General features: G+C 47.0%; 1 protein-coding gene across 2 annotated transcripts; it reads left to right on the top strand.

The window, feature by feature from the left end:
• The first annotated feature begins 10,004 nt into the window (after window positions 1-10,004).
• LYSMD3 (LysM domain containing 3) lies at window positions 10,005-23,359 on the top strand. 2 transcript variants are annotated; one of them, XM_061572508.1, is made up of 4 exons: window positions 10,005-10,201; window positions 12,684-12,784; window positions 16,274-16,718; window positions 20,273-23,359. In XM_061572508.1, exons 3-4 carry the CDS (start codon window positions 16,296-16,298, stop codon window positions 21,155-21,157), a joined length of 1,308 nt encoding a protein of 435 aa, XP_061428492.1. In that variant the 5' UTR covers window positions 10,005-10,201; window positions 12,684-12,784; window positions 16,274-16,295; the 3' UTR covers window positions 21,158-23,359. The 2 variants fall into 2 exon arrangements, with proteins under 2 accessions (XP_061428492.1, XP_061428491.1); XM_061572507.1 differs by lacking the exon at window positions 12,684-12,784 and having other exon boundaries at window positions 10,008-10,201.
• Window positions 23,360-24,749: the final 1,390 nt, after the last annotated feature.

Genomic DNA, 24,749 nt, shown 5'->3' with positions numbered 1-24,749 from the left:
GTTGGGTGACTTCAATGCCCGAGTTGGTCATGATGCTGACACCTGGTCTGGAGTGATTGGAAGGCATGGGCCAGATCAGCTCAATAATAACGGTAGGAGGCTGCTAGATTTTTGTGCAGCCCATGGGCTTGTAATTACCAACACGCTCTTCCGGCATCGGCGCATCCACACAACATCATGGATACATGCCGGGTCCAAGCAAGAACATCTGCTGGACTACATAGTGACGGACCAGCGGATGCGAACCCATGTCCTTGACACCAGGACCTACCGTGGAGCTGATCTGTCCTCTGACCATCGACTAGTCATCTGTAAGATGCGCCTGCCTTTCTTCCACTCCGGTGGTGGGTGTACACCCAGGATCCCATTCCAACCAAAAGTGGCCTGGTCTCAGTTAGCTGATGAAAGTTGCAAGCGAGAATTTCATCATCGCTTGCAGCTGGGGTTGGCATCGTCCCCCACTCCACCTGATGTCGAGGGTAAATGGGCGAGGTTTAGGACTGTGACTCATGCAGCTGCAATGGCTGCTTTGGGTACGCGGTCCAGACCTCCCCAGAAACCCTGGCTGACAGAGGAGGTGTTCAGGTTAATTGAGAAAAAGCGACAGGCCCACTCTCATCGCCTACAGCATCCCACGTCAGAGAATGAGGAGGTTTACCGCAGCCTTCGCTCGGAAGTTCGGAGAGCCGTAAGGCGTTGTAAGGATGGGTGGTGGTCGCGGGTTGCTGAGGAGATGGAGTCTGCCTCAGTGGCCCGTGATCACAAATCACTATTTAACTCCATCAAAAAAGTAACCTGCAGCGCCACACCTATTACCATCATTAGAGGAAAAAACGGTGATCCAATCTCCGACCCCCAGGAACAGGTTTGCAGATTTGCTGAGCATTTCTGTGAGGTCCTGGGGGAGGGAAATTCTCTCAGCCAGGAAAACATCATGGCACAAAGTGGGGATAACCCTGCTGAGGCTGCGGTGCCTCAAATATTGGAAGAGGTCACCCCCTGTGAGTGGCTGGCTGAGGTTCCAGCTGTTGAGGAAGTACTGAGGGCGATCCGGAGTCTGAGACCAGGGAAGGCACCGGGCAGAGATGATCTCCCAAGCGAAATGCTGAGGGAGGGTGGCGTTTGTGCACAGACTGCCCTATATGACATCATAACAACAGTCTGGACCACTGGACGGGTTCCGCAGGACTGGAAGGATGCCCTGGTGGTCCCCCTCTTTAAGAAGGGGGACCGCACAGACTGTAACAACTACAGGGGCATCTCACTCCTCAGTGTGCCGGGTAAGGTCCTGGCAAGGATTATTCAACATCGCCTTGCTAGGCACGCTGAGGAGGGGCTTGCGGAGCCCCAATGCGGTTTCAGGAAAGGGCGGTCCTGCACAGATGCCATATTTTCTGTCCGTCTGCTACAGCAGAGGTGTAGGGAATTCCAAAAAGACCTACATCTCTGCTTTATTGACCTGGTCAAGGCCTATGATACCATCAGTAGGACTGGACTCTGGGTTGTTCTTCGTGCTTTCGGAGTCCCTGACCCTCTGCTCACGATCATTAAGGACCTTCATGATGGTGAGCGGGCCCGGGTAAAACTACGTGGCCGGGAGTCGGAGCCTTTCCCTGTACACCTTGGGGTGCGACAGGGATGTCCTCTGGCTCCCACATTATTTAACATCTATTTTGACCGCGTAGTTCGTGAAGCCTTCAATAGCTGTACCGGGGGAATTTCCGTTTGGTACAGATATAATGGGAGGCTGATCGACGCCCGGGTGCGATCAAGGGATGGCTCCCTATTGGTCAACCACGTTATGTATGCCGATGATTTGGTAATAGCTGCTCATTCAGAAGAGGAGTTGGAGGCGCTGCTGCTGAGACTGGAGCGTGCCACTAAGAGGTGGGGCCTTACCATCAGCCCCACCAAAACCAAGCACCTGCCTGGGTATTTTGTACCATCGGACACTCCACCCCCACAACTCCCAATTGGTGATGGGGCAGTTGTGGAGAGAGTGGAGAGTTTCCCATACCTGGGCAGTGTGCTTATGACCGGCTCCAGTCTATCAGCAGAGGTCTCACTCCGAATCAGTCGAGCGGCAATATCTTTTCATCGGTTGCGTAACGCTGTGTGGAAGCTACCTGGTCTGTCGCTCCGCACGAAGCTTCAGGTCTTCTCGGCCACGGTCATTCCCTCCCTTCTCTACGCTTGCGAGACGTGGACCCCCCTGGTGGAGCATCTTCGCCGGTTGGAAACATTTAGGCTGGCCTGCCTACGATCCATCCTGGGTTTAACCAGGCTGGATTGTGTGAGGAGCTCACAAATCCTTGAAAGATCTGGGCAAAGTCCCATCAGTGAGCTCCTCCGGCAGGCAAGGCTGCGTTGGCTGGGTCATGTAGCCCGCATGCCCAGCCACCGCATGCCTAAACAGCTTTTGTTCGGCCGGATCGAGGGGGCTAGACGGGCGCGGCACGGGCTGGAGAAGAGATGGAGTGATGTGGTACAGGAGGACGTGGAGCTGAGTGGACTTGCCGATGACTGGTACCAGCGGTGTCAAGATCGGCCTCAGTGGAGGAGGCTCGTGAAGGACGCTACTGGGCAGTTGGAGGCAGTCGCCCTCCAACAACAACGGAGGGCGGAGGAGCGACGCTCACAACAACGAGCGGAGCGCCGGGTGGCTAAAGCACAGCAAGTTGGCACAGTAGGGGGCACAGGTGGTGCATCAGCCAGTCATCTCGGTCATCTCGGTCAGTCGACCAGTGGCACCTGGGTCTGCCCCGTGACCTCCTGCCAGCGGGCTTTCGACACTTCACGTGGCCTCAAGGTGCACTTGGCCTGGCACAAGCATCGTGGTGACGTCACCGCCACTTAGTGGCGAATGGCGGTTGTTGTTGTTGTATGTGCTTTGTGACGTCATATTTTAGGGGGGGGTCTGACTTCTTGTGACGCAGTGTGACTAATGGGAGGGGGTCAAAAATCGTCCAAAATCACGTGACGTCATTTATGGACGGCCCCCAAGCGTGCGTGAGGTGCAGCTGATCGCCCCCCCGAACCCCCCAGGCTGAATCATGTGGACACGTTCACTGACCTCCAGCAAACTGACCAGGCTTTGGTTGAAATACGGTCACATTAAATGTTGCCAACAACAATAAAAGACAGACGAAACATCGGTTGTTGTTGCTGTTGTTAGTTTTTTTGTGTGGCAGATGATGGTGGTGATGATGATGATTACGTGTTGTTTGCTGACTGCACGCAGCCCAAGTTTCGTTTCCTGGCCTCAGCTGATCGATGAGTCAGCGTTGTGAACGCAGCTGAGACGGCGGTGTGGGGGGAGGAGGAGGAGGGAGGGGGAACACCGAGGGGGAGATCACACCACCAGCTCGCAATGTTCGCTGTTGTGAACATGCGACACGCAGAGGGACTTCACCTTGAACGTGGTGCTTCCCCCTTGCTCAGATTATACCACGGAGCACGATGATCTGTGGGTGTTGCTCGCCTCTCACGGGAATAGCTCAGGCCGGGCTGGTGACCGCAGTGGAAATTCCACAATTTCGAAACGTTGGGGAGTGGACAGCAAATGATTGACTTGCTACACTAAGTGGTTCTAATTTTATCGACCCTGCACGGATGATGGGCTGAGTCAGCACCTTACCCACCTACCGCCCCAACCACTGTGGCACCTGGCCAGGTTAACCGCGACGAGAGTGAGAAAAATGTATTTGAAGGGTCTGTTTATACCATTGGAACCTCATTTGCCAGTAAAAATATGGCGTCATCTGATCCAACACCATGTGAGACTAGGCTCTAAGGAAAGCTGTCTCGGGTGTGGACCAATCAACTTCAAGGACAGTGCACATTATCAGAGTTGTGTTTTTTGTTTGCATACTGACTGCAGGTATTGTGGTCTATGCAAACATGACTCCTTGTAATAAGGTGTCAGTTTTGTTGCCAGATAGAAGGGTAAAAAAACAATTATCGGGTCTGTTTATTTTAAACTTTATTAATCAACTGCTGGATGAAGGGTTTCCTAATGCCGTGTGGGTCGTGCAGGTTGTTTGAGCATACTTCACCACACTGGTCAGTGTGGGTTGGTGAAGGGGGTGGTGGTGGAGGTTAGGGGGGAATTTCATGATCACTTAAAATATCACTCGCCGCTGATGATAGCCGTGAATGGAAATTTAACTCAGGAAGCCAGGCTCATCACCCTAACCACTGCGCCACCACTTCGCGCCGGGATTATAAATTTAAATTAAAGTGCCTCTGCTCAAATACCCTGAGCCAGATGTGGAAATTCCACGTTAATATGACGTGGAATTTGTATATCCACAAAACAACAACTACCATTATCTTCCCAGCACCAGGTGATGCGTTAATCGTATTGGTTCTTTCGGTAAAGTCACGTAGAAAGGAAATAAAAAAATAAAAACATTATTAAATTTTTATAAAAATACATTATTATTATTTTATTATTTCCCTTCTACGTGACTTTACCGAAAGAATCAAGAAGATTAATCCCTGCAGTCACGAAAGCTTTAAATCGAAAGGTGATGCGTTCTCAACAGATGGTACCTATTTTATCCAGCACCGAGGGATGATGGCGACGATGGTTTCTCGACGACACCACGAAAGGCGAAGTTGAACAAACTGGAAACAGATGTGAGAATCAGAATATGTCTTTATACCGGATGAATCCGATTCGCTGTGAAGCTTTTTGTCACACATGTCCAGTAGTTTTCAGATAGCAACTGTCCACTTGTGATGCTGTTGCACCGTGACCAGGAATCTAACCTGGGCAGTCTAATAGACCGCTCGGGTCAGCGTGCTCACTCATCACGATAACGGGACAAAGATCTCCTGCTGAGTTGTGGAGTGCATCGTCTGTACTTACGGCCCATTCCCCCCACACCCACTCTACCGTTTGGCGACAACTCAACGATAACACTGGTCAACACACTTTTTCTGGCATAAGGTATTCCAACGGTTTTAAGGTAATTTTGGGGTACTGATTCCAAATCTGGCATCAGTTTCTGTCTATCACATCAGGCTTTTTGAGATATCAATAATTGCATTTTCAATAAAAACTGCAGAAGAAAAATATTAAATAAATGTGGATATCTACATAAAATGATCTTATAAACACACTATCCTAAAAATACAGCACCATATTTTAACACTAAAGCAGTCACTGACTCGCAACAACTTGCAATCACAAGTGACAGAGTTAATTTCGGGTAAAATCAATGAAAATGGGGTATGCCGATAGCATAAAATGAGATGTGATATAGCAAATCTGAGATCAGATTTGGAATCAGCACCCTGAAATTAGTCTAAAACAGCTGCAAAAGTCCAGGCCATAAAAAAAATGTTTTTTTTTGTTGTTGACCAGTGTTATATGTGGAGACTCGTTTTTGCATTTTGTGCACAGCTCCCTCCAGCGATTGCAGAACGGCATGTGGCATCACTCGGAGCTCGCCAATTCAAATGAGAATACCGCAGCAGCAGCAGCGGACAAGTCAGTGTGGGCGTGTGTGCGTGCGTGAGAACAACGTGTATCCATTATTTCAGTAACTTGTTGTTCTTATTATAATGCTTGTTTACTCAGCAAATCCTCACTGAGTCTCATGACTCTTGACAATAAGAGTTGAGAAGGGGGAGGTTGGCCTGTGACCGCCCCTCCCCCTCCTTTCCCTTTCAATTCCCTCCGACTTACTGGGAATTTACCTCACAACTTTTTCCGGTTATGAGTCAAGCATTGACCATGCTAACACACACTGGATACAAACCACTGACTGGATACAAACCACATCAGTTAACATGATGCCTCTGATATGCGTTTGTTCCCTGATCCATACGTTCGGCTTTCTGTCATTTAACTATGGCAATTTACCCATCCAGGCATTTTTTTTAGTTTTTTCAGGTTTTGCCTTATGTGCTTTTACACTCCTTCTTGGTTCTTTTGGTAAAGTCACGTAGAAGGGAAATACTAAAATAATAAAAATGAAACATAATAAAATACAATTCTCACGACGTTTCGGCCACAACTGAAGCAGCCGTCCTCATATATGTCTGATCCATAGATTATAACCGGCAAGATGTACTGATTGGAAACTTTGCTCACCATCAAAATGCAATTGCAATTGATCAATGAGTGCATTTATGTTCACAATGGAAACTTCACATTTCTGTGGTAGGAGCCAAGTTTGTATGAATGCCATTCAATAGCCTAGAGATTGCAGAACAAAGCACCGATCCACGTACCATAGAATTGGTGGTTCAATACCAGATACAATCAAATTACCAACGTCTGCCATGAAGGCGATGGCAAAGACCCTGTAAGGGGATCATTATGTGTTGGTGTTATTGCCAAAAAACAAACATTATAAGTTCAAACAACCTATTAGCAACATTAATATCACGTAACACTGCATTCTAAAGTCTTAACACGTTTGGCAGTAATACAATACGTTTAATAATTCAAGTTTATTTTAGTTTTAATATCATCATTACAGACAACAAACTTGCTTTTACAAATATTTCACACTGGGTCTATTAAGAGTCGAGGTACATTGGGAAGCTGCCGTGGTACGATTTGTTCGCACATTAAGCCTCCAATTCACAGATCACCGGTTCAATCTCTCAGCACAGCAGTTGAAACAATGGTGCAGGCTTCTTCACTCCCTGAGCACTCTATCGATCGGCTGGTCACGTGTGGTGGGGTGAATTATGGGTACTACCACCTCTTCCATGACGTGCGGCCAGCCGAGAAGAGTATAGCCAAATATCATTTGGAAGGTCTCTCTCTCTCTAGAACTCCTTCGAGTTGGAGACCTTTCCACCAATAGTGGGGTGAGCTAGCAGTTGCTGGGCTGAACATTTTACATTATCAAGCACAGGTATATTCTACTGCGGAATAGTAATGGGACAAGTACTGAGACACAAGTACAGCAAACCCAACGCAGAACCACGAAGTTCATGGTTCACCCTAAACCGCACCCACTGGACAAACCATGGCAGCAGATGCGGGTACCTAATGCAACAAATGGAAAATTAAAAACTCTCTCGTAGTAGGTGACTGTAGTCATCCAGAAGAGACGATAGAACGTATGGCACAATGCTCAATTCCACAAATACGGAGACATTGCAGCGACGATATACGCCGCTGCTCTTGACACTGTTGTCTGGCTTGATCACCTAAATGTGACATTATAGTTGCTACTCTGCATCTAACATCAGTAGCCATAAGAATTAATGACTTCCACGGGATTCACATACATCTGTAGATTACAACTGCGGAATTCGCGTTAGGGTGTGCAACACGTCTGCCCTCTGCTGTCCATAAACTGAATTTCACAAGGAATACATTTTTATTTTAGGCTGGTTGCGCGCGGTCGCAAGCTTGTTGGAACGGTTTGCGGTTCATGACCCCGGTTGCCCTGGTTAATAGTGCCGGGTGTACTAATCGCAAGCACCACAGTGGACGTTAAAGATTCCGTGACGTTTTTGGAAAAAAAACAGTTGTTCATTTGTGCCGACGTCAAGGTCCAAAATGTGCAAACATTGTAAAAATTACCTCGTAAATTACTTGTACCACATAGGGACAGCTTTCAACAGGGGGTCCCCTAGGCTTAAACGAGAACTACATCTGGCCGCTAGAGTGATTGAGATGAGATGTGTGGCGCTGTGAGATGATGGGGGCATTTAAGCGCCAATAGATGGGCATCTTTAAAAACCAACGTTCAGATTGAGCATTCTATTCAGCAGCAATTCATCCCGTTCCGAAAAAAGCTTTACTGCGGCTAATTGCATTGCACAATGTGTGACTTACAAGAAAAACAAAACCGTAAACCACACTCAGCCATCACTAAATCAGTACAACCCAATAAACCACCCACAATCAGTCACGACTAAAGCAAAACAACACAATAACCCTGTAAACGTGGAACAGTGGGCTAATGTTGGTCAGTCGGTTCCAACTACATTCCATGCCAACGTTGGCACAAGGTATGTTTAGTGTAAATCCATAAGCATTTACAAGGGCAAACCTTTGGTCAAGCCACAGTTGGATGAGGACCTGCCTATGGCGTGCAGGTCGTGGGGGGTTATGTTACCATACTTCACCACGCTGGTCTGTTCGGTTTGTGAAGGCGGGGAGAATATACGTTGCGTAGAAGTACAGTACAACAATTTTTTTTCTGCCCTGCTCTCTGCTAACAACTTAGCCGCAGTGTTAGACAATGAAGACACATTTTGCACATGAATGGAATCTGCAGCATTTTCCAAATTCACGATCTGTAATGTTACCAGGAATTGAAACATGCATTTAGATTTTTGTACATGATTTTGCTGCTGTAAATTTCCACATGATAAGCCACTTTATTGAGCTATTATTTTTGGCGAGGTCGCTTCTGAAAAAAGTTAACACCTCAGTGGACTTTACCTGGTAAGGTAAAAGTGTTGGTTTACTTTTCCTATGCTTCGCACTCCTATCGTGTTTTTGTATCGTTTGTTGCTGTTACGTTTTGACCCGCCCATACTGGAACATCTGTGGGAAAAAAGCTTTATAGCTCATCAGATTCCTCCAGCATAAAATACATATTCAGATTACGAATTGGCATGTGTTCGGGGTGACAGGAATTGACTTGTACAGAGATCTGTGGGTTTCATGTTGAACTGCTGTATACCGCACGGTTTTGATAGAGCTAGGGCTAATTGAGAGATATTGTCCGTAGTCGTTCTAAAATAAAAAAAAAAAGTGGAGTTAATACAGTGGAACCTCGGTATACAACCGCTTTGGAATACGTCGAATTTGGTATACGTCGTGTTTTTTTTGTCTTGGAATACGACGTCTTATTCTTAGGTTTTTTCGGTAAAATCACGTAGGTAAAAAAAGAAAATTAATAAAAGCCTCCGAAAACGTCGTGATTTTTATTTTATTTAACTTTTATTAATTTTAATTTTTTTACCTACGTGATTTTACCGAAAAAACCTAAGAATATGAATCCTTGCAGTCACGAAAGCTTCAAATCTAGAAATACGACGTCTTGCTTGGGATACGACTAAAACTAAGCGAGAGGGGCGGGGGACGTGGGGGAGAGGGGCGGGGCACGTGGGGGTGAGGGGCGGGGGGCGTGGGGGGGAGGGGCGGGGCACGTGGGGGGGAGGGGCGGGGCACGTGGGGGGCTGCCCCCATGGAGGGTGGAGCCCCGGGTCGAGCGCGCGCGACGTGCGGGGTGAGGCACGCCACGTGACCAGCGCAGGTGGCAGCAGCGCGGTCACGTGGCTTCTGTAGGCATTTGAGTAATTAGTGTCTAAATTCTAGATTTGAAGCTTTCGTGACTTGCAAGGATTCATACTCTTAGGTTTTTTCGGTAAAGTCACGTAGGTAAAAAATAATAATAAAATAATAATAAGTGAAAATAACTCAATTTAGTTAGTTATTTTCATTTATTATTATTGTATTATTATTATAGTTATTGTCATTTTTTTAAAATAACTAAATTTAGTTATTTCCATTTATTCTCATTGTTTTACCTACGTGACTTTACCGAAAAAAACATAAGAGTATAGTGTCTAAATTATTTTATACAACCCCATTCATGTATAATATGCCATATAAAATATTATTTATTTTCCTCTGGAATGGATTATTTCCTTAATTTCTTACGGGAAAAATTCGTTTGGTATACATCATTTTCGGTACGAATTCACGACGTATACCGAGGTTACACTGTAACTTTTAAAATATTAAATTTTGATTAAAAAATATTGTACCATTCTGGAAGATGCATTGCCAACTTTGGAAGCATCTTCCGGAAGATTCTGTCGCGTTTGCATTGTGTTGACGTCATCATTTGGAACGAGCCAACTTACCGCTTTAAATAGGGGGGTCACAGACGAGATATTTACATCTCAAACAGCAATACAATGACAGAGCGACCGTGAATATCAGATATATTTGATAGTAAAACTAAAAATATATTGTTTGAGTAAATATAATTACAATTATGTTATCGAAGTCAAAGTATAAAATTGATAAGTTTTAGCATCACCCCTTCGCTGGGAGTGGTAGCTCCCGAGTGCAAATGGCTGACGTCTCAAGCCCGGCTGCAGGACACGTAGAGACTTTTCGGAACATAACGGCTCCCACCCTAAACTTGCATGAACAATTCCCGCTCCCCCTTTAAACTCTGAGTTAGGATTTAACTCGCGCGAACCGGTAAGTGGGTGTTTTGGTTGAACATTAAAAAAAAAAAAATCCGGTGTTTTGTGACCCCGTGTGGTGACACCGCTGGTTGTCGTTACTCCCCGCCGGGGAAGGCGCTTCCTTCTCGGTAGGCAATCCAGGCCACTCAGGCCCTCCCCGGCGTCTCGGGCCTAGTCTGTTCTAAGAAACAAACAAACACGCTTTGTGGAACTGTTTAGACAGTGATACACAGGCACTAGTCGTAAGAAAAAAGGCCGAAATACATTCGACAGTAACAGAGGTGTTATGAAAAAGGGCCATTGCCTGAACCGTCGCCTATTCTTTACTACAGTTTACTTTTAAGGGCAGTGTTATTGGTAAATATGTAAGGTTTTTTCTCTCTCGTAATATTACCCGTCTTTGTGTTTGTCTTCGTGCTTTGTGTTTCGGGCTGTTCCACGCGAGTTGAAGCCTTTGGTTAAACAAGGTAACAATACGACGGGTAAAGTTACTTTTGATGCATCTTTAGCTGTCAACCCACACGGTTTACCCCGTATTCTTGTACAGATAAAGTGAGTTTTCACGTCCATACGGCGTACAGACGTTTCAATACGGGCAACAACATGTTTTAGTAACGTAATTTTGTCTATTTGTTTGTGTTTCTCCCTTGTGATGGGACTTTGTAGGATCAACGTTGAGATGTATAAGGACACGGCGCGGCCAATAATATCTGAATTTATTGATCTGTGATAAGATAGGGCACTGATAAGGAGTTGACAGGTTTGTAGTGGTGAGTGTAGTAGTGAGTGTACTAGTGGTGAGTGCTGGTGGTGAGTGTAGTGGTGAGTGTACTAGTGGTGAGTACTAGTGGTGAGTGTACTAGTGGTGAGTGTACTAGTGAGTGTACTAGTGGGTGTAGTGGTGAGTGTACTGGTAAGTGTACTAGTGGTGAGTGTAGTAGTGGTGAGTGTATTGGTGGTGAGTGTAGTGGTGAGTGTAGTGGTGGTGAGTGTACTGGTGAGTGTGGTGGTGAGTGTACTAGTGGTGAGTGTAGTGGTGGTGAGTGTAGTGGTGAGTGTACTGGTGATGAGTGTAGTGGTGAGTGTACTAGTGGTGAGTGTACTAGTGGTGAGTGTAGTGGTGGTGAGTGTGGTGGTGAGTGTACTGGTGATTGTACTAGTGGTGAGTGTAGTGGTGATTGTACTAGTGGTGAGTGTACTGGTGAGTGTACTAGTGGTGAGTGTACTAGTGGTGAGTGTAGTGGTGGTGAGTGTATTGGTGGTGAGTGTAGTGGTGAGTGTAGTGGTGGTGAGTGTACTGGTGAGTGTGGTGGTGAGTGTACTAGTGGTGAGTGTAGTGGTGGTGAGTGTAGTGGTGAGTGTACTGGTGATGAGTGTAGTGGTGAGTGTACTAGTGGTGAGTGTACTAGTGGTGAGTGTAGTGGTGGTGAGTGTAGTGGTGGTGAGTGTGGTGGTGAGTGTACTGGTGATTGTACTAGTGGTGAGTGTAGTGGTGATTGTACTAGTGGTGAGTGTACTGGTGAGTGTACTAGTGGTGAGTGTAGTGGTGAGTGTAGTAGTGGTGAGTGTATTGGTGGTGAGTGTAGTGGTGAGTGTAGTGGTGGTGAGTGTACTGGTGAGTGTGGTGGTGAGTGTACTAGTGGTGAGTGTAGTGGTGGTGAGTGTAGTGGTGAGTGTACTGGTGATGAGTGTAGTGGTGAGTGTACTAGTGGTGAGTGTACTAGTGGTGAGTGTAGTGGTGGTGAGTGTAGTGGTGGTGAGTGTGGTGGTGAGTGTACTGGTGATTGTACTAGTGGTGAGTGTAGTGGTGATTGTACTAGTGGTGAGTGTACTGGTGAGTGTACTAGTGGTGAGTGTAGTGGTGGTGAGTGTAGTGGTGGTGAGTGTGGTGGTGAGTGTACTGGTGATTGTACTAGTGGTGAGTGTAGTGGTGATTGTACTAGTGGTGAGTGTACTGGTGATTGTACTAGTGGTGAGTGTAGTGGTGATTGTACTAGTGGTGAGTGTACTGGTGAGTGTACTAGTGGTGAGTGTAGTGGTGGTGAGTGTACTAGTGGTGAGTGTAGTGGTGATTATACTAGTGGTGAGTGTACTGGTGATTGTACTAGTGGTGAGTGTAGTGGTGAGTGTACTAGTGGTGAGTGTCTATTTGTGTTTCTCCCTTGTGATGGGACTTCGTAGGATAAACGTTGAGATTTTTAAGGACACGGGGTGACCAATACGTTCAGAATTGGTCCGCAATAAGGTGGCCAACCAATAATGGGTTGACAGGGACGCGTTAAGAGTGCTGCATTGGGGCAAACGTATCCGACATACGGCACGGGTTGGTTTTAATCGTCGAAAGTGACTCCAATTTAGAAAACTCTGTCTTGACGATGGCGTTAAAAATAATAAAATTTACGTGTAAATTCACCGAGCCTGACGCTCGACAGAATTGGTTGCGTGTGTTCACGGGTGTGCCGTCGTTCACAGAGAATTGTCGTGTGGACATACAGGTGCCGTGTGACCGTGGGGGTGACACGTTGACCCCATGAGTCTCGCCAGATGTGCGGAGGGGGAAGCCAAGCGGGGTTGAAGCTGGCGAGCTCTTGGATAGGTGACCACCTCGCGTGCCAGATTTGTGGTCGATGGCTTTATGACTGTGCAACGTTTGAGTGGCAGAGAGCAGTGGGGCAAAATCCATTGTGGAGTACCGTACAATGTTGCTATGCTCCCACGTCTACGTTATCCTCCTTCAAACAAGCCACACAAACGAGCGTGGTGAAGTATGGTCAAATCACGACCCAGCAATGGATGAACACAATGGCTCTTATTGTATATATTTAAACAATACATAGAGTGATTACTCTTTGGTTCTTTGGGTGAAGTCAGGTAGTTAGAAATAAAATAAAACAAATCACGACGTTTCGATCGCAACACGAGCGGTCGTCATCAGGCAAAAGTGCTGTAGTTAGAATTTGGTGTGACTAAATGGCGCAGACATGTTTTAAGGTGTGTGACAGCTTCATATGATGCCACATACACACATTCTGTCAGTAACGTCACGTAGAAGGGAAATAATAAAATAATAAAAATGTTACAATAAAATACAATTCTCACAATACAATTCTCTGAGAATTGTATTTTATTATGTTTTATTTTTATTATTTTATTATTTCCCTTCTACGTGACTTTACCGAAAGAACCAAGAAGATGAATCCCTGCAGTCACGAAAGCTTTAAATAAAAATATTGTCAGCTGTAGGAGACACGTGTATTGGAATATTACAGTCCACTCCCACAGCATTGGAGTAGTTTCTTCTTTTTCTTGGTTCTTTCGGTAAAGTCACGTAGAAGGGAAATAATAAAATAAAAAAAATAAAACATAATAGGATAAAATTCTCACGACGTTTCGGCCACAACACAAGCAGCCGTCCTCAGGTGACGAATAGGGCTGTCGGAAAGACAGCGTCCTAATGAACGCTGCTAAGCTTGGCAGCGTATTTTTAAGCTGTCTCAAAGGCGTTGGGGATTATGGCCTTGATATTTACATCACGATTGTTGCATTAGATACTCCTTAGTTGCATCCATTTGTTCAAATTGCTTATGTAGTTTAATTAACTGCCTTGCCTGGCTTCTTGTACCTCTCATTTTCACAGTCAAAACACTCAATTGTATTAGTATAGATGCGCGGGAGCACAGAAGTATGGTACAACAGTGGATTTAGCTGAACTGCCCTCTGCTACCCACCACGAGACCCTACAACCTATAACACCTGATATGCGTGGTGGTCACCCATCCGAGCAATGTCCAGGCCCATACCTGATGAGCTTATGAGATCTGATGATATTTGGCACATTCTGGGTGGTTTGGTCATAACAATATGGAAATCGTGCATTTGCATTACTCTAGTACTGTACCCACTATAATCACCCAGGAATGTCTGTCCTTAATGCTCGTGACGTCACTCCACATCGAACAGCTCCCCTCATTAATAATCATGAACAGGTTGCGTCCTCCACATGGACCCCCCTCATTAATAATCATGAGCAGGTGACGTCACTCCACATCGAACAGCCCCCCTCATTACTCTTTGGTTCTGTCGGTAAAGTCACGTAGGTATAAAATTAATTTCGATTTAAAGCTTTCGTGATTGCAGGGATTCATCTTCTTGGTTCTTTCAGTAAAGTCACGTAGAAGGGAAATAATAAAATAATAAAAATAAAACATAATAAAATACAATTCTAACGACGTTTCGGCCACAACGCAAGCAGCCGTATAAAATAAAATAAATCACGACGTTTCGGGCGCAACACAAGCGTCCCGTCACCAGGTGGGAAAGCATGGCCTGCTGCTGAGGCAGACTGTTTTAAAAGGTTTGAAATGGGTGTAGCCCAAGGGTCATAAAAAAGTGGCCGGGGCTAGTGATGTTAATGTGAGAAATTAGCATGTAACTGTATTAGCCCCCTCATTAATATGAATTAGCGGGTGACGTCCTCCACATGGGGGGGCCGAGGCGCCTCCTCCCCCCTCCTCGGCGTTAACTCACAACCCTCACGACAAAGGCAGAACCCTCACGTCACGTGATCTCCGTAACGCTGTTGAGACATCGAAGTAAAAAGGACGTCATGATGAACAAGGGCTTATAACATTAAAATGAAATAGGTCTGTTTCACCGCGCCTTTACAAATTGCGCACGCGTTAATGCAATGAATATTTCGCTTGCAAATTTCAGATTTACTGCAATACACCCGTCCTTGGATGGGCAAAAGGCTAGTATTGTTATACATGTCAAAAGTTGTATCATCTGCCTTAACACATGAATGTGGGGTGTTGCTAATCTCCATGAATGGGCCTTAACCATTGGTGGAGATCTATATGGCGGGGCGATTCCCTATTCTTAAGGCAACTGTCGTTGACTTCCCAGAGTGATACTACCTATTTTATTTTCTACCTATTTTGTCAACTCCAGAGAAATTGTGGTGAATATCACGTGTCTATTAATAACAAATATTGGGGTGGTGCTTTCATCTGATCTTGGGTAGAAATTCACACTTCTCTGGCAGGGGACAGTCTAGATTTGAAGCTTTCGTGACTGCAAGGATTCATACTCTTAGGTTTTTTCGGTAATGTCACCTAGGTGAAAAATAAAATTAATAAAAGTAATAATTATTTTATTTCTATTTTATTTCTATTATTACTTTTATTAATTTTAATTGTAATTTTTTACCCACGTGACTTTACCGAAAAAACCTAAGAGTAGGGGACAGTCTGTCTATCGAACCAGCGGTAAATATTTTATGCACCCTGGCAGGGTGATGGGCTAAGTAGAGTCCTAGGATTTGACCTCATGACCTGATTTGCAAGTGAAGCTCTCTATCCACTGTGCTATTGGTGTGCATGTGTGGGAGAGTGGCCGTGTCGTGGTTTGCCTCCTACTGGCAGACTCGTGCCAATTTGCAGGCTGTTGCACCGCACAGGGACAGCTGCCTTGTCACGAGGGGTTCCCTTCGATAGATTGCAGCAGGGCATCGTAATTGTTGAGATGTGATCTAAGACGCTTTGAGATGTTGGAGGCATTTAAGCAAGCAACCCTATAAATGGGACCCAGTTATTAAGCTCTCTGTGCGGCAATCTGTGGGGAGATAATACAGTAATGAATTGCATTGTACAGTGTTCCTAGCAAGCGGTCTTAAAAGAATACACACGTTTGTAAGCTTTACGGAGAACACCCTTCTGATAATTGAGTCACTTTGGTGGGGTGACTCGTTACATGTCTCATGCCTTCTGCCGGGGTGGGGAATCTTTTCCGTCGCCGAGGGCTGAATAGGATTTTCAAACATATTTTGCGGGCCGTACATTATGCAGTGACAGACGTCACGCAGTGCACTGAATGTTTCCAAGTCAAACATTCGCCTTCTAGTACCCTTTTAGTGTTGCTGAGATGCTGGTAGTGATGGATCAAGATTGTTTGTGGTCTGTTTCAAACCTCTAGGCCAAATGTGATCACTTGTCATATCAGGCTCAATGGGCCGTAACTTCCCCAGCCTTGCCTACTGCGTCATCTCGCCTGTGTTCTCTTCCCTGCCCACCCGTGCTGTCGCCAGGGCCTCTGTGCGATCGCTCGCGATGCCCGGCCGCCTCTATGGTGCCGTCGCTCCGTTCCCCAACCCCGTCGACGACCCCAGCAACTCGTACATCTTCTCCGGAGGTCGCGGCACTGGCAAAGGCGACAGACGCGACGTCACTTCCTCCTCCTCCTCCTCGCCACCGCTCGGCACGCTCTCGTCGGACGAAGACGACGAGTCCACGGCCCTCATCGCCGCCACCGCCGATGCCGCCGTCACCGCCGCCGTCACCGCGGAAACCTCCGGCGCCGCTGTCGCCACGGAAACCGGCGCCACCGACGCCATCGAGCTGCGGGTGCGAGCCACTCGCGACGGCGCGAGGATGACGGGCGAGCGGGCGCCGCTTGCGGACGTCATTTTCCTGGAGCGCGAAGTGCGGGAGGGCGACTCGCTCGTCACGTTTGCCCTGCAGTATGGATGCTCAGTGAGTCCCGCTAGACGCGTACGGCGGACGTGTCCCGGACTCGAGCGCAGCCTTGCAGTGGACGGGCCAGTGGTTGCAAGTGCTAATGGATGTGATTAGCTGTGATGGAGTGGTGGCGCAGTGGTTGAAGCACTGCGCTTACAAACCTGGCGTCAGGAGTTTGATTAACGGGCACGTCGAACATTGGTGGTGACTTTTTATTTTCAGGAGCGTCCCGCATTGGCATATTTGGCCAATTCCATTAATTAGCATTGATGCACATCGGGGGAAATATGGGGGGGGGGTATGGGGGGGTGGATATGGGGAGGGAGGAAACCCCACACACACACACCACATGTGGCGATAACACTTAAAGCTCCGAGGCTGTGACCTGGCCTGTCAGACACAAGTTTTGAAGATTCTGTACGTCTCTTTCTTTGGCCAGGCCACAATGACCAGCATGGTAGAGTACGGTCAAACATCATTCCCCATGACTGACACTGGTGTAGGGAAGCATAAACCCGACAGTGAGTTGACTAAACGGCGGTAAATTATTCTTTATGATTACACACATCTGTATGGACTGCGCTGAATATTTTCCGTGAGGTTGTTTGCCGTAGTTAAGCATTATGCATGTAGCTCTTATAGAAACAAGACGAGGAAGGCACAGTGGGCATTGACTTTATTGAATTGATCAAAGTTCAGGGTTTAACCTTGGGGGCTGCCATGTGAAATTATTTTCTGGGCACGGTACAGACGAGTCGGTCGCAAATATCCCATAAGCAAGTGCATCAATTTCGTGGAATTTATAAACGCTGACTTGTGACCTTTACTTTGACCTCAAGGACATCGCAAGTTATGCTTCTCGTAATAGGACACACGGTGTCGTGGCTGCCTCTCACGAGTCTGCTAAATGCCGCCTTGTGGTGTGATCACACATTGATAACCCGAGCTCTTCGTTAATTTTCGCAAGACAAAATACGTGAGAAATTTGTCCAAATTTTAATTGGGTTGCCCATGTGTCAATATTTCCAAAGTTGGACATTTGTTTGCAAGGGAGGTTTAATCATTAACCCTCTGTAGTCGTACACATTAAGTTGTCAGCTCAAGGTAAATAATTGTCAGGGTTAGAGTCAAACTGTGCTCTTTGATATAATTTACAACCGCTAAATGTTGATGAAAAGTGATGTCTGCAAAGTTAATTTGAGCTGGGTGTAATTGTGCCTTCCGCCCCTCCCAAATCCCCTTAATGTCGCCTTTAACACAGATGTTGCTATGTGCACTGTTAGTCTGTCGTGCAGATGTGCTCATCTCTCAACTTAATGAACCACGCGTACCACACAGGAGGTGTCTTCTCAACGCCTTGTGGTGGAACGCTGTGAAATGGGATAGGCGTAGCTTTGTTAAAATCAAGGCTTCACTGGTAGAAAGTGCAGCAACTTAAGGATGCAACTGCGGTACAGTGATTAGTTCACTGTATTGTGAAACTGGCGACCCAGCGTTTGATTCGGTGACACGTTGTGTCCAACCCAGGGGTTCGGCATTTTTTCGAATTCGGTACAAAACTCGATATTTCAAGAGCCGCAATGCACGTGAAATACGTACGACACACACCACACGTCACGAATCAGTCCGCGAAGAGTCGCACGCGGCTCCGGAGAAGCAGATTGCCGACCTCCTGGTCTAACCGGTCTTGGGCCTCCCCTGAAAATAAACCCCGTGCCGGCCAGTGTGGTTAACTGTGGTCAGACAACACCCATTACCGGAGGCGCTACCTTCACCCAGCAGTGGATTGACAAAAAGGGCTGTACATATTATCGTTATTTTTACTGGTAGGAACCCACTGGTTCCACCAGCTCACAGGGGATTATTGTGTCCGTCCGTCGTGCAGGGAGGGGCTGGGTGGGGTGGGGAGGACGGGGAGGGGTAGGGTGGGGAGGGGCTGGGTGGGGAGGGGAGGTTGGGGAGGGGCTGGGTGGGGAGGGTGGGGAGGGGCTGAGTGGGGAGGGTGGGGCTGGGTGGGGGGTGGGAGGGCTGGGTGGGGAGGGGCTGGTCACCCCGTGGTGCCCTTATAAAACTCAACGTTTAACCTACTCATGCCGGCTTGTGCCCACCCTCACAGTCGGGCATATTTGCGGAATACACCATGCCCTGACCGAGCAACCCAACGTTCCTACCAGCTCCCTCCGCAGGAATGTGTTATTTTCACAATTACCCAAAGCCATTGTCTCCTAATCGGTTAGAGCCCTGAGCCCTCAGTCAACATTCCACATTCCAGCGGTAATTGTCATTCTCTTCATAGAACATCGATTGTTGACTCGACACAATATTGTTCTCATTTTATTGCACTCCTGCTCGGGATAATGTGCTGAGTCAACTCTTGGCTGAGATTTGAACTTGTCACCTTGCCAAGCACAGCACCAATAACAGTAATTCGCCCTTTATTTATCCAGGAAATTGTGAAGGATACCGGAGTGACCAGAGAAAACTCCGCGTATGACGGGAGAACACTCAAGTTTAATTTCAAATTTCAAGTTTCATTTATTAGGTATAGCCCTGTGAGCCATTCGGCTCTTGAATCGGGTGCAACCGCAACAAACAAATAAACGAAATGAACAAGAAAACATCTTAAAGTAACTATGTGCAAACAGAAAATCCAAGAAAAGACAGCAAAATATTGCAGAAAAAGCACCGTACACCATCAACGCTTTGCACATGTTAGATTTCACTCACCGAGGATGGTAGCCTTGACCGGGAATCGAACTCTAGCTGCCTTGACAAAAGAATTTGCATATCAAGAGGAATTTAGCATATTTATGGGAAATGAATGTATGTATAAATATGCTAAATTCCTCTTGCTATGCAAATTATTTTGTCAAGGCACCCTTTCCCCCCCTTCCAACCCAGCTTAAATATATGCTCCAAGCACGTGTGCTGTTTCATTCAGACACTGTCGCCTCGACAGACATGGTTTTCACCTGAGGACGGCTGCTTGCGTTGTGGCCGAAACGTCGTGAGAATTATTTAATGTTTTATTTTTATTATTTTATTATTTCCCTTCTACGTGACTTTACCGAAAGAACCAAGAAGATGAATCCCTGCAGTCACGAAAGCTTTAAATCGAAATCTAGCTGCCTTCTTCATAGCGCAGTGGTCTCACCACTGTGCCACCGCTCCACTTTTACAGGATGACACACTTATGAAAGTTTATCATATGGGCGTGCCGCGAAAGTGAGATGTTAACTACCTCGTCTGGTATACAGGAGGTCGTCGCTTCGATCCTGACACCTGTATATTTGGAGTTTGCATTTTCTCCCTGTGGTCACGTGGATTTTCCTCCCCATCGTCTGGTTTAGAGTATTTGGCTGCTTTAAATGTCCACATGATAAGCAACTTCGTTGAGCTATAATTTACGATAGCAAGGTCACTTCTGAAAAAGAGCTGCATAGCTTATTGTGTCTTACCTGGTGAAGTAACAAAACAAATACTCACGGGCACCTCTCGCCCTCTTGTGTCCCCGCTGCTCCCTCCTCCCCGTGTGGTCTTCTTGCTCCGCTGCCCCCTCCGCCATGGAGGTGTCTGACATCAAGCGCGCCAACAACCTGATGAGCGAGCAGGGCATGTATGCGTTGCGCTCCGTGCGCATCCCTGTGCGACGCCACGGGCTGCTCACCGACGCTGTCGAGGAGGCGAGGAGGAGACCGCTACCACCACCACCCTCATCATCATCATCATCAACCACCTCATCCTTGCCCACCACCGCCGGCGCCTCTGTAGTCACCGGCGGTTCCAGCTTGCCGACAGCACCGGTTGCGGGTGTACCGGCGCCGGCGTCACCAGCGGAGGTGGCGGCGACGGCGGCGGCGGTGGCGTTCCTGCGCGTCATGGACCGCGACATCGCGAACATCGCGCGACGAACCGACGTGTCGAAGGCCTCGCTCGAGGAGGTGACGCAAGCGCTCACCGAGAAGCGCTTTCACCCGCTGGGTCCTCGGCAGCACTTGCACCAGCTCGAGTTTCGTCAGGATAGTCATCAGCAGCAGCAGCAGCAGCTCGAAGGCTCCTCGCATCACCGCCGACGGAAGGATTCGTGCGACGGCGCCGACTGTGGAATCCGCTGGTGGAGCGCGGTGGCCGTGATGCTGCTCGTGGGGGTGGCCATGCCGCTGGTCTACTACGCTTTCCACGCCGTGCGTGCACGACTCGACAGCCCGGCCCCGCTCGCCGGAGAGGACGATCCAGCTGCGGCCGCCGCAGCGGCGGCGGCGGCTGCGGCAGAGGCGGGTGGGATTCCAGGGAAGGGCGAACGGCAACACCAGCGACAGCAACACGAAGGACAGCAACATCAGGTGCGAAGGTTGGTGTCCAGGTTTCATCGGGCGCCCATCGAACTGAGGTCGACGCCGGACGGGACATTGCCGACGGTGGCATCGAAGCAGATTCCTGCGGCGAGTGGGTGAGGGGTGAGGAGGGAAATCGGAAGTTTGTGACAATTAGCGGAGTGCAAGGGACAGATGTACCATGCACACGTGCGTGCACGCACATACCCGTATGGACACAGAGGCACCCACTCGCTCACTCACGTGCACACTCACACATACACACACAAGCATATAAATGCACATGAATGCACGTACATAATATAGTACACAAATATGCACACAGATGAACCCAGACAAACAAAAGACGATGACGCAGATCCCTGTGCCGTTATTGAGCACCTATTAAAGCTGACACGGAGCATAATGGGATGGCCAGCGCCAGGCCAGGCCGCATTTATCTCTGCAGTGCTGATGTTTACAGATTGGGTCAACTGAGTGGAGGCCAAGACAAATTGAGTTGTCCACAAAAGTTGTGCATGACCGGGAATTGGATCCAGGTCACTGGGATTATCGTGCGTTAACAAACAAATGCAAACACACTCATGCACTGCCAGGTTCAGACGCACGACGATTGCTTATCTCTGAAAACCTCACCAAGTCTCAAGGTGCTCTGTCAGCGCCAGGTAGCGCTGTGGTTGGAGCACTCGATTCACAATCAGAAGGTCACGCGTTAAAATTCTGGTTGTGGGGTCAATGAAACATCTGTGGGAAGTCAATAATGGCCATCCTATGGCTAGACCGGCCCTCGCAATGTGACCCACACTCGAGTTAACTTTGACCTTTGAGTGTAAGGAGAGCTGGTTTACCGCACTTGGTGTTTGCATTTACATACACCCACGTACACATGTACACAAACACAAGCTTGATTGTTTTTTATATAAAAGGAGACAAAGCAACACTTGAATGCCTCTAGGTGCATATTTCGCTTACTACGGGAACATGTAGATGAATGGACATGATGTACGCTTAGTAATGTTCCTGTTAGCGAAGGCGTACGTGACATTTGAGATATCCCAAGGAGGAAAACAAAAAAACAATTGCATCTTTCAGCTGCCGTGCAGCCAAAAAATATATACAAATGGTCTGGTGTAGCTTTATTTTTGTCTCGCGGGGGATAAAATAAATACTATTTTTCAGCGGAACTATCTCTTTTTAGACGAGTAATTCTGGTCAGAGAATGTTTTGGATAATATATGCAGAGTTCAGATGGGCAATGAGTCGTAGGTAATGTTGCTTTGCATTTGTCCTTTAAGCCTATGATTTGTTGAAAGCAAGGCAGGTTTTTTTTCTTCGTCGAGAATGTTTTGATTTTGAACGATCATCTGATTTTAACTCATCTTTGTCACAGATGGCCAACTGTTTACAAGACATTTAACATTTCCAACATACATTGGAGCATGCTCTTCGAGTCACAGCTTTCTTGTAGTTGAATTTTAACATGTTTTAAGGCTCCAGTTCAGTAGTCCAGTGTTATTTATAAAACTCAACGTTTAACCTACTCACGCCGGCTTGTGCCCGCCCTCACAGTCGGGCATATTTGCGGAATACACCACGCCGCCGTTGACCCTGGCCAATGACCGAGCAACCCAACGTTCCTACCAGCTCCCTCTGCAGGAATGTGTTTTAACGTTTTCAAATCTGGCTTCATCTTAAAGTACTTAAAGCCTAAATGGATGATCCAAAGCTCGACTCTGGGACACGGGGAACACTTTGTATCAACCGAACAACGGCTGGCAGGGTCTGTGGCATTAGTGGCGATGGCGCCGATGACATCTCGACCTTGAATGCAGCCTAGTGGTTGAAGCGTTTATCGTTGACTCGATAGCGCCCGAGTATCTGGTTCGTATTCCTACTGCTGCAGCCAGCCGGGAATACTGAGGGTAACTACCAAAGCATGCATATGACCTTCATGGTGAAGTGGACATGAAAGACCCCTTAGGTGTCACTCTCACGAGTAGGGAATTGAAAGGATGCAAATCCGAAGCATCGCCCGCAAGAGTGAAACGTAAGACCGAATAACTCTTGCTGAAATAACGATGGGAACCCAGGTTTCTTTCTCGAGAGGAAGGGGATCTCAGTATGCCCTCTTGTGGTTAAATGTATACAACTGCTTTTTCTGTTTCATGGAGAACAACTCTTTTTTTTCTCATTTTAAACAGACGACATTTATTGGTAGTAGAGGCTCTTAGCAACTACTCTCAAACGCTCTTTGGTTCTTTCGGTAAAGTCATGTATAAAGATAAAATAATAAATTAAATAATAGCATACGACGTTTCGATTGCAACACAAGCAATCATCATCAGGTATAAATGAAATGGCAACAAAAATCTAGCCAGAAAACTATAGACAGACATATAAGCAGACAGATATCACCAAGATACATTGAGAGAGTAACACAGGCACAGAGAGGCAGATCGTCTCTGTGGCGAGGCCTTAAATAGACAGAGGGGGCGGGGGCGGAGAGAGGGAGGGGTTAGAGAAAAATTTAAGATCATACTCTCAAACGATTTCAATTTTGATCAAGGACATTGTTTTCAAAGTTTCGTAACTTTATTTTAGGTTGTTTCATAATACTTAGATTTCGATCGACTTAAATAACATTGCCAGTGCTGCCTCTTTTTTAAAAATATAGTCACAAGCACAGCTTGCCTGTAGCCTTCGTTTCATGTTACCTTAGCTGTCAGTTCCGAACCAACGTAGTGGCTGAAAAAGTCAGACGCCCGTAAACAAAATGGTACGTCCGCATAACAGCAGCGTGCACAGGTGAATGCTGGTCGAACGTTAGACTGTACCATTATCCTTCAGAGGCGTTTCATCTTTGAGCCATACCATCCTCAGGTCCTCTGCGTGAATATAACACGTAACACAATTTAAACGTTGACATCATCTAAGCAGCGGATGTCATTCTGGAGAAGGTTGCAAGCGCAAGTTCTGGTAGAGGGGTCGATCGAGCTCATTGTCCTTCTGCGGTCGATACAGTGTCATTTAAGATAAAATACACGCGTCAGTCATAAAATGGGAGGGGATGGGGTGGTGATTATTTGTGATTTGTGCTTTGCCCTATGCCGAAACTGGCTCTTGCCATGGGAGTGTGGAATTTCCAGCACCGGTTTGGTGCAGCCAATCCAGACGCGCACTACTCCGTGCCCGATTGGAGCAGGGCGACACCGACTTACCTTGAGCTAATTCGCCAAACAACTTACGGCTTAACAACAGGCGTAACGTTGTGAGTTATGGCCTCCTCTTGGCCTGGTCTTAACCCTACGATCAATCGATATGAGGCTAGGCCACAGCATGTTTTAGCAGTTTTTATATCCCGAGCGATGGGCTTAACCCCGTTGTAAAGTAACACCAGCTGATCAGCCAAGTATTTCTTCCATGCGGCATTTGAAATTCAACGGTCCGAGTTTATGACTGTGTTGAGTTTAGAAAGCGGTTCAATGGCATCGGGGGGGCGGGGGTCACCAGATGGAGTCATCCTGCAAAAGTGGTGTGAGTCATGGATTGCACTTCAACACAGTCAAGATTGATAATTGTTTTTTTACCCTTCTATCTGGCAACAAAACTGACACCTTTTTACAAGGAGTCATGTTTGCATAGACTGCAATACCTGCAGTCATAATACAAACAAAAGACATAACTCTAATAATGTGTACTGTGCTTGAAGTTG

This window comes from Lethenteron reissneri, chromosome 50 (genome assembly GCF_015708825.2).
Source record: "Lethenteron reissneri isolate LAM-NWPU_2019-01 chromosome 50, ASM1570882v1, whole genome shotgun sequence".
Taxonomy (NCBI): domain Eukaryota; kingdom Metazoa; phylum Chordata; class Hyperoartia; order Petromyzontiformes; family Petromyzontidae; genus Lethenteron; species Lethenteron reissneri.
The sequence above is the reverse complement of the archived record's forward strand: the minus strand, read 5'-3'. Positions and strand labels throughout refer to the sequence as shown.